Source organism: Pogona vitticeps, chromosome 3 (genome assembly GCF_051106095.1).
Source record: "Pogona vitticeps strain Pit_001003342236 chromosome 3, PviZW2.1, whole genome shotgun sequence".
Classification (NCBI taxonomy): Eukaryota; Metazoa; Chordata; class Lepidosauria; order Squamata; family Agamidae; genus Pogona; species Pogona vitticeps.
Window position 1 is genome coordinate 10,564,913 of NC_135785.1, and position 15,649 is coordinate 10,580,561.

Consider the following 15,649-nt stretch of genomic DNA (forward strand, 5'->3'; position numbering starts at 1 on the left):
AAAGTGAGGAGGGGGGAAGAAGAGGTTTCTAGAGGTGAGATCCCCCAGCCATAGCGAGGTGGCAACACAACCGTTACAAATAGGTAGCTTTATTATTCTCGCTGTCACTACACGCAACGAAACAAAGCGCAGGCTAAGTTTATTTGGAAGCTCTTGTTGGGATCTTTGTTGCTAAAACGCACTTGACTACAAAGAGAGAAAAGAAGAGAAACCCCCCCCCTCCTGCCATTTCTGCTTTATAAAGTGCTTAAACATTGGGGGCTCCCGCTCGCCCCTCCCCCTTCAGCTCCTGAAAAAAAAAAGGGGGGGGATGGAGCGATTTCTCTGGTTGGACACGTTCCATTTTGTTGTAAGTTCTGGAAAATAGGTTATTTTCCTCCCCCTCCCCCTCCTTTCTTCCGACATGGCTTTCACGCCTTTTCTACGTGCGTCTGCACGTGAAGGGCCCTGTTCAAACCCTGTTAAGAAAAATGCAGCGGACAATATCTGTTCAAAGAGAAATGCGCACAATGGTATGAAATCAAAATAAGCTTTTTCGTTAGCCCTGTTTTAGGTTTGTTTCAACAGCAGACAGATGAGACTGGGAAGGGGGGAAAAAAAGAAGGGAGGGTGGTTTTTTTTCCCCCAACGAATCCTATTTTTATTTCACTTTTGGAGGACAAGAGAGGCTGGCGCAAATTGAGAAAGAACTGAGAGCGCTGCCAACTCCTGATGTGGCTGGATTTTTAAAAAAAAAAAAAAAAGCAGATGAAAAGTGATTTTGAAATACACAAAAGAGAACGAGAAGCGATGGCAAGGGCGCGCCGGACTTTCACAGCTGGGGGTTTTAGGAATAGGGTTGGTGCGCCCCCTACTGGCCAATTCGCCTTTCCCCCCCTTCACCAAAACAACAACAAAAAAAACCCTCGACACCCCCCCCCCAGCACCGCCCTTTTCCAGGCCCCGAAGAGGGGAGCAGATGACGGTACGATAGGTGTGCAATTAATGCTGGATATGATTGTTGCTGTTAAGCGGATATCTTTTACGTTGTTCGCCTCGTTCATACTGGTTGCTTTCACAAGGTGCCCGCTTCTACTGATTCCTACGGATCAGAAAACAAACTGGCGCCCTTAAGACTTTTCCTGCAGCACAGCTTCGCTCGTTTTCTTGACTGCAAGTAGTAAATACAATCGAACTGCTTCAGTCTCCCACACGTGGAAGCCAATAGAGGATGTCGAGCGATCCCCCCCCCCTTTGCCACACAAACACACACACGCCCCAAACATATACAGAGTGATTCTAATTGTCCAGACACCGTATTTAACTTCGTCGTTGTTTATACTTTAGCCTAAATACTTGATCACGTCCTTTAAAAAAATCTTATGGATAATTAAGTTGGAAGAAAAGGGTGGGTGTGGGAGGCAGCGATTTTGTCTCGCTTAATACAGTGATAACTGATGGATAGTGAGGTGTGTGTGTGTGTTTTTCTTTCAACACACACATTGTTGTAGATGGAGAGTAAGGCAGCCTGTAGTGGATTGGGAGGATGAGTCCCCTCCCCCCCCACATCATAACTAGATGCTTTTTATTGGCACTGAACTCTATAATAACACAGTTAAGAGGTTAAAGTGGATGGTTGGGCTCTTTGTTAATTGCATTTATCATCTAAATAAGGTATGGCGCTACCTAACAATTGCGTTATCACAAGTATTTACCGCTTTATTTTAATTAGCCGTGTTTTCCTTATCAGTGCAGTGAACTGTCTCTGGCATATATACATAATAATGCGCTATAGAAAAATAAGATAAAAGCGATAGCGCTTTTCAAGCCCCCTCTCCTCCACCCGATCTTTTTCCCCTTCCTTTTTCAGACCTAGGTGTGCCTCTATATGGGTGCGCGTAGATCCCCGCACGGCTCTTAAAACAATATTTTTTCCCCTCTCATTTAGGTAGAGACAGAGATGGAGATGGTATCACCCATGGGATTATCGTTTGTTTCAGCGCCCCATTCAGATTCCCACCCCACCCCCGGTAGAATATGGGCATTATATAAAAGGAGGCCTGGAGAGCGACGTTTTAATCTGAATGGATTTAAAATTCGTTGCCTTGGGTATAATTTATGGAAATGAAATAAACAGCCCCCACCCACCATGTTTCCCAGCGATCTAGTTAGTGCTGGGGGGGGGGGGAAGTGACCTCAAAAGCTTATGGGGACGGGGCTGAACGAGGCTCTAAAATTTTCCCCTGTTCTAATAGTTACTTACTGATCTAAATTGTCACTTCCTTTACGAAACCCTGGATGTATAAATAACTTGAAATGTCCTCCGCAAAATGAGGTGAGTGTGTGTGTTTTGCGGGGGGGGGGACGGGACACGGCACTATAAAAAAAAGAGAGGCTTTTCTCCATTCAGTCTTCCAGCTCAAACTTACCAAGCTATCTTGTCTTGGAGAGATGGAAAGATCCGAGCACCTAGATTTTTTTTTTCCCTTAGCTGCAAATAGAGGTTTAACTTGCAGCAATTAGGCGGGAACTAGCCAAGCATCTTACTATTATGATGCTCGTTAAAAACCCTTCTTTTCTACATCTGCATTTGAGTGTGTTCTCCTGCACTCTTAATCTTCTTATGGAAATGAAGGCGAACGGCAGGGAACCAGCGGAGACTTAGAGAATGTCCTTGTTAGGATGGAATTTCTCAGCATTGTTAATTAGCAGAGTTTGACGACCACCAGTATTGGGGTGGGGGTGGGGGGGAAACTGTGTTTAACCACTCACAAACCCTTTTGCTACGAAGAGCTGAGGTCTTTTCTTTTTTTTAATGTTCTAATTTGAAAGGGGAGGGGGCTCTGAAAAAGACTCTCCTGTTTGACAGTTAGAGGCGAAGAATTTTTGTCTCCCTGTGAAATAATTACGGCCTTGATAACTCAATTTTCTGCAAAATGTCAACCTAACTCAGTTTAAAAATTTCATTACTCAAGGGGATTTTTTTTAAAGAAAGGGAAAATGTCTATGAGTACACAAACATGCGTTCCATTCCTTAACAAAGTTGGATATGTTTCTATATGTGAGAGTGTATCCACACGCACATACACACACTTTACATATACAGATATGTTTCACACAGTTCTTTAAAACAGAATCACTGTTTTAACTCCCCACAAATAACTGTCCCTTGATTTCTAGTCTTTTTTACAACTGTCTCATAAAGAATTAACTCCTGATGAATGAAAGGGGGGGGGAGAAGAGAGGCGGGGAAATATAAGGAATCTTTTCAGATTTACATTTATCCCACACATCTGTTAGAAGAAAGGGCCACCCTGAGTAGGGGGATAAATTCCAGAAAGAAATGTTTCCTTTTCCCTGATTAAAAAATATTGATATCCATCTATGATAGCTAATTTCTGAGTAGTAAAATCTCCCCCTCAAATAATAAATCGAGTACCACTCTTTCTTCTAAAGCCTGACACTTTAGATCCTACCGCTTAGAAGCTAGATAAGCAAGCAACAGTATCACCAGAGGCTACTGCAGACTAAGTATAATGGCAATATTGCATATTTGATCTGATTTTATCTTATCTAGACTGCAATATATTTTAGTTTATCACTTCTGAATTATTATGCCATGTTACCTATATGAATCAGCACACACGTTAACAGACCCAATATGTAAATAATACATATTGCTTATCTTATTTCAGTTATACATTGTTACATCCCATCAGGGTTAGACTAGAGTTATTCTGTCTATGTTATGATAATGAGTTTAAATAATTTGTATTTGTTGTTTGCATGGCAGCGTTTTTAATATACAAGATGGATGTTGATTTCCGTCATATAAATGTTTCCTTTTATATAATTTCCACTATACAAACATTTCCACTAGGATGTGGTTTACTGTGAAAGTTTATATTTTCCTACCTTTGATTGGTAGTAGGTTCCTGGAAAGTTTAAATGTGCAAGGACAGGGCTAAATTCAATTGTTGGTCCCCATTAGAGTAGACCTATTGAGTCACTAGGATTTACATTAAGGTTGACATAACAAGTTCATCCATTCATGGATCTATTCTAGTTGGCTCTAACAATCAGTTTAATTCCTGAATAATTACTGTGAATGCAAAGTATGTGCGCGTTATTTAGAAAAAAGGAAAAGAAGGGAGTTGAAACAGGATGAATCCCGCAGTAATTCTAAACCATTCACTTCACACCGAATAATGAGAAATATCAGCGCTTTAAAACAGATACAATATTACTTATTACTTTAAAGTCACCTGGAGGTGATTAAACTATTTTCTCCTCTTTCTTTTCTTTTTTTTCTTTTGTTTTAATCAGCAGGCGTAGCATTAAAGGTTAACAAGTGATTTCTAACCAAATCCAAAAGTACCAGTACTTCAAGGGCTCTCACACCGAAGGAATGTAGATCATGCTTTAGAGAGAATTAATTGGTCTTAACCATAATTAAAGCCATTATTGTATAAGGAAGAGGGAATTTTTCTTTCGGTGGCGAGAGAGCGCCTGGACCAAAGTGCCACCCCCTCCCAATACACCCTCTTCTATCTAATTCTAAACACAGACTACTTTATTTTTGCAGCAAATCATTTCAGGAGAAACTCCATGATTTCAGAGGAGCCCACGTATCCATCTTTAAACAAATTTCCAGCTCTCAAACGACTCCTTTATATCAACGGGTACGTTTCCACTGCCTTGCCTTCTAGATGTTAGTCTAAAAGTACGGTTGAAAGAGGATAGATGTCTCCGGGTACCCCAGGGGAACAGTGGGGAGATTGTCAAGCGAACAACCTGTTAGACTGGAAGAAATGGGAGCCCTCTCTAAGGCCTAAGAGCACTGCTTCTCCGAGCGACTACGTTTCATCATTTGTCCTAAAGGTAAATCACATCGGAGTTCAACTGAGTTTACTTCCAAGTATGTTCAGGATCACAGAGACAGTGTTTAAGGCTATAGCCCTACCATGAAACGCTTCCTAGAAAACGAGGCTGCTGTCATATACATCCTGACCTGGAAGTAAGTCTCACTGCAATGGGACTCACTTTTCGGTAGACATGTATAGACTTGCTCTACAAATCTCAAATTAGTAGAATAAAGCGTGTTTAGGATTGGGCTCACCAGGGTATTAGAATATAACTAATCTGCGTTAGATGATTCTGTGGCAAAAGCTGTAAAAGCGGATTAGAGTTCTAGAAACGAATTCACGTTGAGAGAACAAAGCGAACTTTTTGCCCTTCTTTGTTTACCCTGACTAAGGGTGGGGTGGGGGGTGTTAATGCATATTCAGGGTACCTTAATCCTTCCTATCTCGGCTACGCCCCCGCACCAAGATCCAACATAGACTTCCTAGGGATACATTCCTGGAGATTCTACGGACCGACTTGGGTTTAGACGCAGGTGGCTTCTTAAAAACCATCGGAAATCCAGCTTTAATTCTACCCACCCACCCCATTTCAATCCTCCTTGATTTCCTATTTTCTCTTTTTCCCCGAACAAATGTATTCACACCGTTTGAGTTTAAAAAATAAAACACGATACAGTATTTCCTTCTCTAACCAATAGGCGCCTTGAGCTGTGCTTCTCGTTGAGAACTCAATATCACTTATTCTAAGGAAATGATGCATAGATGGCATGATATGAATGAACTCTCCTTCTCCCACGCTTATGTCAAGGAAGCTGTTTTCATCCTTAAAATGCATAAGACATAGTCTCCGTGTTGACTTTCTAACGAGACATTAATGGGGCCTCCCTTTTGGTGCATAGATTGCAGCCTAAATGTACTTCGATTTAGTTCCACCACTTTTAGTTACCCCTTTCCCCAATTTGTAAGGACAAGCTTACTTCCTCCCGCCACTGTTGGATGCAGTTAGGGTCTTTACACGTAGGGTCACCTTGGTGAGTAGAATCCAAATGCTAAAATAGGTGATACCTTTATGGACCACTAAACTATCATACATCACACATGAGCTTTCATGGATTAAAACACCCCTTCATCAGGTTTGTGCCAGTGTGAAGAACTTAAAATCCCTCACTTTAAACCAACTTTAAATTGATGCCCATGAATCGATGGCTATCCAAAAGTTTTATTTCATTTTACTATCTTATGGTTACATTTGGTTTTACTTGTTCTTATTTTTATGAAGTTTCTGATCTGCTTTGACTGCCATCTTCTACTGGAAAGGCAGCATATACAGGAAATGAAATAAATAAATAATTAATAAGAATCCCTCACCAAGGACACCTCCAAACAACATCTGTGTCCAAAATGAACACAAGCCCCCAATAAAGGCATTAGAGATTGTGAAGGGGCTCTGTTCAGCTGGAAGCAAGTTCTGCTGATTGCAACTTTGAGAATATGAGTTTTGTACTGGGAAACAAATCTTGACAGCAGTGGATCCTAAATGGTAGCACTCAGATATACTACTTTCATTGATTTAAAATGGGACTTTTTGAACTTAGCAAGGTTAAGTCCCAAGCACTAAGTCACTTTAAATCTGTGTGACTGGAGGACCACTTCCGGTTTCACTGGAATCCCGCCCTCCCCTGCAAACAGGCTGCTTAAAATGCAAATGGCTTCAGTATGGTTACAGCAGAACAAGAGCCCAGAACTGGAGAGGAAGTGTCTGAACTAGTGTCTCTGGGTCCAAGTGAATTCTGCAAAACCTGCTCCAACTGCTGAGAAGAGCTGTTGCATATTCACATAACCTAGCATCCCATTTGGGGAAATAAAACCCACTGAAATCTGTGGGACTCTTCTCAGTCAGGAAAAAGTCCTTCAGATTGTTGTATAAATCCTTAGAATCAATGGCGCTTACTTTGAAGAAAAACATCTCCATGCTGGATGTGACCTTCAGGGAGGAGAGAAGTTCTGACAACTTTGGAGGGAGACGTGTACTTTTCTTCTCATTGTTTTTTAATCAGGTTTGCATTTGTGGCCTATTGCAAGTATTTTCTATGGTCCCCTTGTAAGAATTTGGCCAAAAGATTAGGGCACGTTGGTACAAATTATAGAGACACTTTTAATCCTGTGACATGTTTTATGCAGAACTGGTTTCTGCAATAAACTGGTGCATATAGCACAGGTTTTCTATAAAGTTCCTTAGTAGCTCTTGACTTTGAGATGGGAATGGCCGAATGCAGAAAAGGAAGATCCAGAAGTATGTTTAGAAGTGCCTCTCTCTATCTAAAAGAACTCCAGCTTGCAACGTGGAGACATGAGCCTGATGAGTAAGGTATGATATTAAATTACTAGGGTTCATGCAGAAATGCTTCCTCCCATTGCACCACCCTTCACTCTTGCTGTCAGCTCCAATAAAGACCAGTAAAATGGAGATGGCTAGCTCTGATCAGGAGGCACCTACTAAATTTATTTTATTTATTTATTTATTGGACTTATATACCGCCCCATAGCGCTACAAGCACTCTCCGGGCGGTTTACAATTTTTTAATTATAAAGGCTACACATTGCCCCCCCAACAAGCTGGGTACTCATTTTACCGACCTCGGAAGGATGGAAGGCTGAGTCAACCTTGAGCCGGCTACCTGGGATTTGAACCCCAGGTCGTGAGCACAGTTTTAGCTGCAGTACAGCGTTTTAACCACTGCGCCACGAGGCAGAACAATGGCTGGTCAGATCAGCCTTCAGGCTTCACCATGGCAATAATCCAGCCTCATTTTGACCCAGACAGAACCAACGTTTGCAGAAGCACCCAGGATACTTTTGTCCTTCAGAGGCCTTCATCCATGGTGAGGGATTGCTAGGCAAAACATCAGAAATCAAATTGCTACTAGCGTCAAAACTTTGTGAAAATCTAGCGTGCTATCCCGTTTGGAAGACAAGAAATATTTCCAGTCATCATAACTCAAAAAAAATAAGGCGCAGCAAGAAAGAGTGCAAAAAAAAAAAAGATAGCCAAACTGATCACAGTGCTGATACAACCAGCTCTTCATGCAGCTGATGAAGGAGGCGATGAATGCATCAATACAGTGGACCCTTGACTTATAGACGGCTCGATTTTCAGACTTTTCGAGTTACAGACTTCTCTGGCTGCAAAATTTAGGTTCGACTTGCAGCCAGAGAATCGACTTACAGACCAGAAAAAAACCAAAATGAAACAAAAATGGAACAAAAACAGTCTGCTATGGATTAATCGGTTTTCAATGCATTGTAGGTCAATGGAGACTCGACCTACAGACTTTTCAACCTGCAGCCACCATTCCAATATGGATTAATTCCATAAGTAGAGGGTCCACTGTAATGATAAATATGTTAATCTCTAGGACTGTGTTGTTTTGTTATGAGGACAGGTTACAAACTAGCCTGGAAATTTAACTTGATTTCATAGGTGTGTTAGTGCCTCTATGAATACAAAACTAATTGTTTCATGCTTCATCATTATGGCCAGTTGGTCATCCGGAGATCAATCTTCTGGTGCTTCTCTGTACCTAGCAAGGAGGATCCAACTGGCATAGATGCAGCCTGTCACAGGGGCTTACTGAAACCTGGTCAACCCACCAGGGTCATCTCCAGGCCAAGAAGAGAACCAAAACAGGCCTTTGCGAGGCCAGGGACTCTCAGCTAAGGTGAGAAAAAGCAAGCAAGAAGAAACTACAAATGAGGATAAAATTATGCATGGTGCAGAAAGAGTGGATAAGTTTACTCTTTCTGTCAAATAGTACTACTGGATATTAACCAATTTGGACTGCTTTAAATTTGTCTCAACTTCAGACAGATTAATGGGGGGTTAAGGTGACAGATGGCTAGCCGGGATGACTGCTACATATTACCTCCAGTCTCTCTCTCCATCTCATGTGCTAGAGAACAACACTTCAAGTGGGCTATATCGCACTGCTCTGGTCTGGTCTCCCCACAGACATCTCACCCATCATTATGGAAACCCAGTGCTGGATTACTTCAGCATTTGGGATGACCATAGGAAGAGGAAATAGTAGTTTTCTAATTGTTTATCTAGATACTAAGCTTCTACTAAAATAATCTGAGCTTCTGTTGGGGGTGCCAATGGTAAGGCCACCATGTATAGCAAACCAACAAAGAGAGAAAAAGACTTGAGGCATCTTTAAGATTATCAGATTCCATACACACACACTCATGAGCTTTTGTGGATGACAACCCACTTCTTCAGACTCAGGGAGTGCAATTTCAGGAATGCAGGTTTATACAGTATATACATTGTGGATGGCTGGGCAGGTGGAGATGGATCAGGAGTAGTTTGGGTAAAGAACAGGGACTCCCAACCTTGGGTAATCCATGTGTTGTTGGACTGCAGTTCCTACGAGCTTTCACCATCAGCCATGTTGCCCAGGGTTTATGGAAACTGCAATCCAATAATATATGGGTTACCACTGGTGCAGAACATCCAGCAGATTCTTCCCCCCTCCTTGTCAGCCCTTGACTGCAGCAATTCTGTTATTAGATTGTATAGTTGGATGAATTGTGTGTGTGTGTGTGTGTTTTTTTCATTCAGATTCTATTTGAAAACAGTCTCTGAAGTTTGGTATGGAGAGGTGAAGCGTTAAGGTTATCCACATAACATCTATCCTATAGAATCCTAACTGAAGAGAAATTTACAGGTTGGCTGGAAGGAGATAGATGAGGAGAGAGAGAGAAAAAAAACCACATCTTTTGTATGCAGTTTACTACCAGTCTCTGTTCCTGTCTGAGTGTAAATTCAGACTGACAGGAACACTAACATAGGTGGGGAGATTCCAGTTGGGAATGGTACTACAGTAAATGCTACCAAGTTATTAATACCTTAAGTCAGAGTTTTAAGGTTTGTTTTACCTTCAACCCAAATGTCTCCAATTAGCTGGTTTGTGCAGTGAGCCCTTTGCAGTAGCCCCCCTCCAAAATGCGGTCAGTATAACTGGAAGTATCTTAAAACCTGTTTCGAAGTTTAAAACTCTGCTTCCTGGCATGTAACTTCTGCTGTAGGAGCAATTATTTTTAACCAATGCACATTTTCAGTGGAGCCTCAGGCGACAGAGAACAGTGCTTCCAACCAGAAAAAAGGCATTTTAGGGGTTTCTGTAATTTATATATGACATCTATGTAAATACAACTTGATTCTGTCACGGAAGACACTTATTCTTTATCTTATGTTTGGAACTGTGCACACACAAACTACTTGGGAAAGGCTTTCAAAGGAAAAATACCCCATGATGTGAAAGCGGGGGGTTAGTTGTGTTTTAACCCTCCTGCTTCTGAATAAGAAGCCTGAGCAACTGCTGACATCCTCCTGCCATTGCCTCTTCCCCCATCCGGAAGAGAGGGTGTGCGGGGGGGGGGCCTTTAGGATTGGGGCTCGGGCTTTAGACGTGGAGGCCAGTGATGACTTTTCAAAAGGGGAAGACATTCTTAGACAGCCTGCAATAACCACCCAAAGGAAACCCTCTTTTTCTTTGCAAAGAAGGGATCCAGGCTCACCTTTTCTTCCTTCACAAAAGTGTTTCCACAAGGAAGGCAAATGACAAACAATTTTGCTAAAGAAGCTGCTCTGTGTCAGCACAACTCAGTTTTTGTATGTCTACTTTTCCTATTCCTAGAGAAAGAGGTGGCGGGGGAGACTGGGAGATGCATCTCTTTGCATCTCAGAGCTCTTCATGCAGGAAAAGGGCAAGTACCCCCGGCTGGGCCCTTGGGCTCTCCTCCAGCGATGCCAGGCAGGTCCTGGTCGCCCAGTCACCCGCTGTGCAGTTGGGACACTCTATTCCAACAGGACACACAAGTTCACGATCTAGGAGGCTTATCTCTCAGTGGTGTCAAGGGCAACTGGCCAGACATACATTAAAGTGAGTGAAATTAGCTTCTCGCCATTCTTTTCCAGCGGACCCTATGACAAAAGGAGTGCTTCTTCAGCTTTGTTTAAAAGAAGAACAACAGCTAAGATCCCACTCACTTGTTATATCATCTTGTAAACTTCGAGAAACTGAAGGACAAGGTTTGCTTGGTGTTTTTTTAACAGAAAATAAAGACCTATGTTCATTAGAAAGTTACAACTGTAGGACCTATTTTTGCAGATTAGCCTGTGGAAGTGGAGTTGGGATTCTGATGCTGCAACTCTATTTAACTGGGAGTAAGACCTGCAGAACTCAGTGGTCCTTATTTGAGTGGGCATCCCACTTTTCCTTTTTGAGATTTAAGTGCCCCTGAACTGAACAGGACCTGCTTTCCAGTTAATATGCTTGAGTGCCACTAGCACTAAATGATTCAGATTACATTTATTTGGAAGTCCCAATTACTGTCATTATATTTATATAGCAAAAGTTGTGGCCTCCAGGTTTCACAATGCCTTCCCTTTTAGAAGGATATGCTGTTGATTGACATATAAGCTTATTTTTTTATTGCTACACCTTTATATTGCTTTCACGGCAGTTTCTTTTAAATCTCGGTCACTGTAAGGAGCTTTGTACTTGTTTGTTTAACGGCACACATTTATAAAACAGAATTTAAAAATAAGTGATCATAACGCTGGCCACTATTAAATATAAAGTACAAAAACAGCTTTAAGTAACAATAATTTTTCATGAAGAAGGAAGTAGATACAGTCTAAAGACAAAGTATCTCCTGTGATTTTGCCTAAATGTTATATTAACCAGTTTTTTTTTTTTAAATTAAAGGGTTATCTGATGGTGTTGGATATAAAATTATCCAAAAGAAAGAATACTGCAGAAACATCTATGGAAGTTAGATGGTTTGATTATGTTTACAGTACCTCCATGGTAAATGCTGTTCCAGTTTTTAGTTCACAATTTAAACCCTACTTTTAAAAGAACACTTGTGGACAAATGTTTTTCCAGCTTAAAAAAAGTTTTCAGTGATATATAAAACACTGGCACTGTAACAGCATCTTTTTCCACAGTCTCCTGTCTGGTGATTCTATTTTGTGACACCAGCACACTGATTTTACTTTTAATGATGTCATGAAATCTGAATTAAACATAAAATTCATGATTCATTTGCATAATACCTTCCCTGGAAGTAAGTTCTGGAGAGAGAAAAATAAACAGATTGGTCATTTTTAATAAAACTGTTAACGTGGAGGGTCTTAATTTCTTAAACTATGAACTGAAGGAAGAGTTTTTTAAGAAAAAACATTCGCTCAAGAAAGAAACATTTTGTTCCCTTAGCGTTTGTTGGGTCCCCAAAATTCTCTCTGATGCTGAAAAGAAAACTTCTGCCAGCACAGTGTGTGGTAGACAAGTCCTTTTCTTATACTTTGATTTTAATTGCCAGCCCATTTTAGCTTGTTACGTTTGCTAAACGGTGTGTGCCAGGCATAAACGCCAAACTCCCAAGAACAAGGGTATTGCTGGACTCTGGACCGGCGCTGTGGCCAACAGGGGGCGCTAGGACATCCTGCTCGGCCCCCGCCTCTCATCTAAGCCCATCAGAACCCCGGAAGAAGCGGGTACCAGCTTCCAAGCTTAGCAGGGTCGAGTATAGATCTTTAGTCCTCATGGATAAAAAGAGATTAAAGGCTAACTTCTCTTCTCTCCCCCCCCCTCTCTTTTTGGTATCAATTTTAACCAACTACGAAAATGTAGAGCTTTTATCCTTTGATGTGTCTCTAAAAAGAAACCGTTACATCCGTTGTGAAATTACATCGTTTGCAGAGCCAACAAATCTGGTATGAAGTGGAGGAAAATAATTTAATTAATAAATGATGTTCCTTAGAGGCACTTTTTAAAAAGCCTGATCTTTGCCTCCCCTTTTCCTTCCCCTCCCCCTCCCCCCCCCCCGCCATCCTAACCAGAGTAACCCCTTCACGTTTGCAATGATTTCCCACCCGAATCTATTTGATTTAAAACAACCACCGGAGACAGAGCACGAGAGAAAAGTCAAACCCATACAGGAAGGAGAAGACAGCCTTTAAAACATGAAACACTAAAGTCACGCGTTGCATCCACACCCGTTTATGGGGGGAAGCCTAAATAAAATTGTAACGGCCTACCCACCCACCCCCCACTTTAAAAAAAACCCTCTTCACCTGTATTTAAATAGCACGTCTTTAATTACAGCGGTCGGGGATGTACGAGGCTGAAATGAAATTAGCAGTCATTACCAGCCCCTTTAACTCCGTGGTGCTTTTGATCAGCGCTAAATTAGCTTTCCAGTCCTAACAAAGGCGCTATAGCAAGAAGTGGGCCGTAAATAAGACAGCCCGACCTGCCCTCAACACCTTTTCTCTTGTCAATCACGGCTCCGTCATTCAACCCAAGATTAACCTTTATCTACCAAATTCTTCTTTAAAGAAAAAGAAAAAAAAAGAAAAGCAACGCAACGAAATAGGATTTTAAAAAGAAAAGGGAAAAAAAACCACACAAAATACTCAGAACTTCGTAAAAGGACCTCTCTCGCTCTTTTTTTTTTAATTATGGAAAGGACATTGCGGATGATAACCAGCTATATTTTTGCTCTATTTAAAATCATTGTCACGCGCTGTCGGGTGTATTGTTTGGAGCGGGAGTCTCTTTTTGTCTTGGGGGGGGGCTGCAAATCGGCCAGAGAACGGCGGCGGGGGGGGGGGGGAAGAGAAGAGAGGAGAGAGAAAAATCACCCTTCGAGAGAGTCACCTAGAGAAGGAGCTTCAGTTTACCGTTAGGGGGCGTGAGAGAACAAGAACCAGTCTCGGATGCTGGCGCCCCGCCAATACCTCGGAGCTTTCGCCAGGTAATGCATCTCCTCTGGATTCTCCTCTTCCTCCTTCCCTCGCCCCCACGCTCGCTCACACCTCCCGCTAATACATATTCCTCCATTACCTGTTTCCCGGAAATTCAACGTGCACGGGGTCAGATTCAGACGTGACACCGGCCGACAGCGCCCGATCGCGGGGTGTTTCCCAGATGGCATTTTCTCCAATTTGGCTCCGGCTTTCCTTTCTAAGCTACCTCTCTCTTCTGCCAAAACGGCGTTTATGCCAAAGCCAGCGCGGCTTTGAACCTCCCGCTCTAATAGGTGCAAAACCTCCTCCCCCCCCTCCACTTCTTAGCAAGACGCGTCTCCTTTGCTCTAAAACCCAAGAAGATACTCCGTGCAGGTTGGGGGACGCGACAAAGGGGGGGGGGGGGGAAGGCTTCTGCTTGCTTTTCCTAGGTTTCCAGGATCTGTCATTTCAATGCAAAAAAAGGGGGGGGGGCTCCGGATGGGGGACAGAAAAGAGAAAGAAACATCCAAATGACCCAACTAGAACTCTTTGCCTTCCACGGGTACACAGTGAGGGTGCTTTATATAAATATATATATATATATATTTAAAAGCACATATATATTTATATATATACTGTATATCTTTCTCTCTCTAAGGCGCCGGCTGGAGTTCATGTCAAAGTTGGGTGAAGTTTACTTACAGGTTTCTGCCAATTCGGGCTGTTGGCTCGGAAGTCGTCTGATTGGTAGACGGACAGGCGAAGTCCGCGGGGGCTCCTCAGTGCCGCCCGGCCTCGGGGGCTTGGGCCACTTTTCCGCCGGACAGCGGAACTCGCAGATGCTGAGAAGCTCCTCTTCTTCCCCCCCCCGCTTCCATCTCTCTCCCCCCCCAATGCACTCCAACCCCCAGCCATTGCTTTCTTCTACTCCATCCAGAGTGAATCCAGTTCGTTTTTTTCTTTCCCGGCTCGCCTGGTTGCCTACACATCCTTCAAGTCCTATTCCTAGCTTTAAACTGCAGCTCCTAGAACGGGTAGTGGGGGGGGGGGGGAGAGAGAGAGGGAGAGAGAGAGAGAAAGACAGAGGGAGAGAAAGAACGAGAGAGGGAGAGAGAGGGAAAATCGTTTATGGTATGGCTTAAAAAATCCAAATGGCTGATTTTGTGCGTGTGTGCGCGCGTTATAAGAATGCACCCACAACAACAAAAAAGTCATTTCTGCCTCGCTTTTTCTCCCCTCTCTTTCCCTCCCCCCCTTCCCTCTTATTCGGGAGAATAAGAATAAAGAATAAAAGCTTTATATTTTTGCAGTGGGTATTCAAAGATAATTTGATGCTATTGTTTCTGCTACAGATGGTTCTTTTTAATACAATAACAGTGCGCTTTGTGCATGCCCCACACAATACAAATCGAAAAGCGTTTTCCTGAATAACCATTTTGTTCTCATTTGTATAGGGCCAACAAAAGGCGCCGTGAAGTAATCGGGATTCTGTTTGTTGAAGCCACAGAATAGGGGCTTGATAAAGATTTAGGTTTTGTTGCCCCCCCCTCCCCGCCTCGCCTGCCCAAGGGAGGAACACAAATGGAAAAAGACCTCGCGAGACCTAACCGATCTCTTACAGCTCCTGCTACCTCCTATGGTTACTGTTACTATCCTATAGACTGATTTCTGTATTTTTCAAATGGGGGCTTCTCTCTGGTCCTCAAATCTTAATCAGTCCACACATCTGTTTCTTTGTAGGCTGGGAGTGTTGTATTTTCCGATTGGGGTGGGGTGGGGGGAATAAACGCGCCTTAGCATTAGAGCGGAGGAGGTAGGAGAAAGCACATCATTTTCATCCACTCTCCAGGGCTGGCATGACAACATTTCCTTCCGTGAGAAAGTTCCGTCCAGAGAAGGGGTGCTCGGCCTCGGCAGATCAGTTTAGCCTCCCTCCCTCCATCTGCTTTAAGGAACCTCGCTCCCAGCTGGGTCGTCTGAAGCTCCGAGGACTTTGCAAAGGCGG

The 15,649-nt window shown here is 42.8% G+C and overlaps 1 protein-coding gene across 1 annotated transcript in view; it reads right to left on the reverse strand.

The window, feature by feature from the left end:
* The window catches only part of LOC144587767 (uncharacterized), a 570,285-nt gene that overhangs the window by 62,734 nt on the left and 491,902 nt on the right, over window positions 1-15,649 (reverse strand). The window contains exon 5 of the mRNA XM_078389015.1: window positions 14,347-14,669. Within this exon, the coding sequence (XP_078245141.1) occupies window positions 14,347-14,669 (323 nt within the window). The remainder of the gene's footprint in view (window positions 1-14,346; window positions 14,670-15,649) is intronic.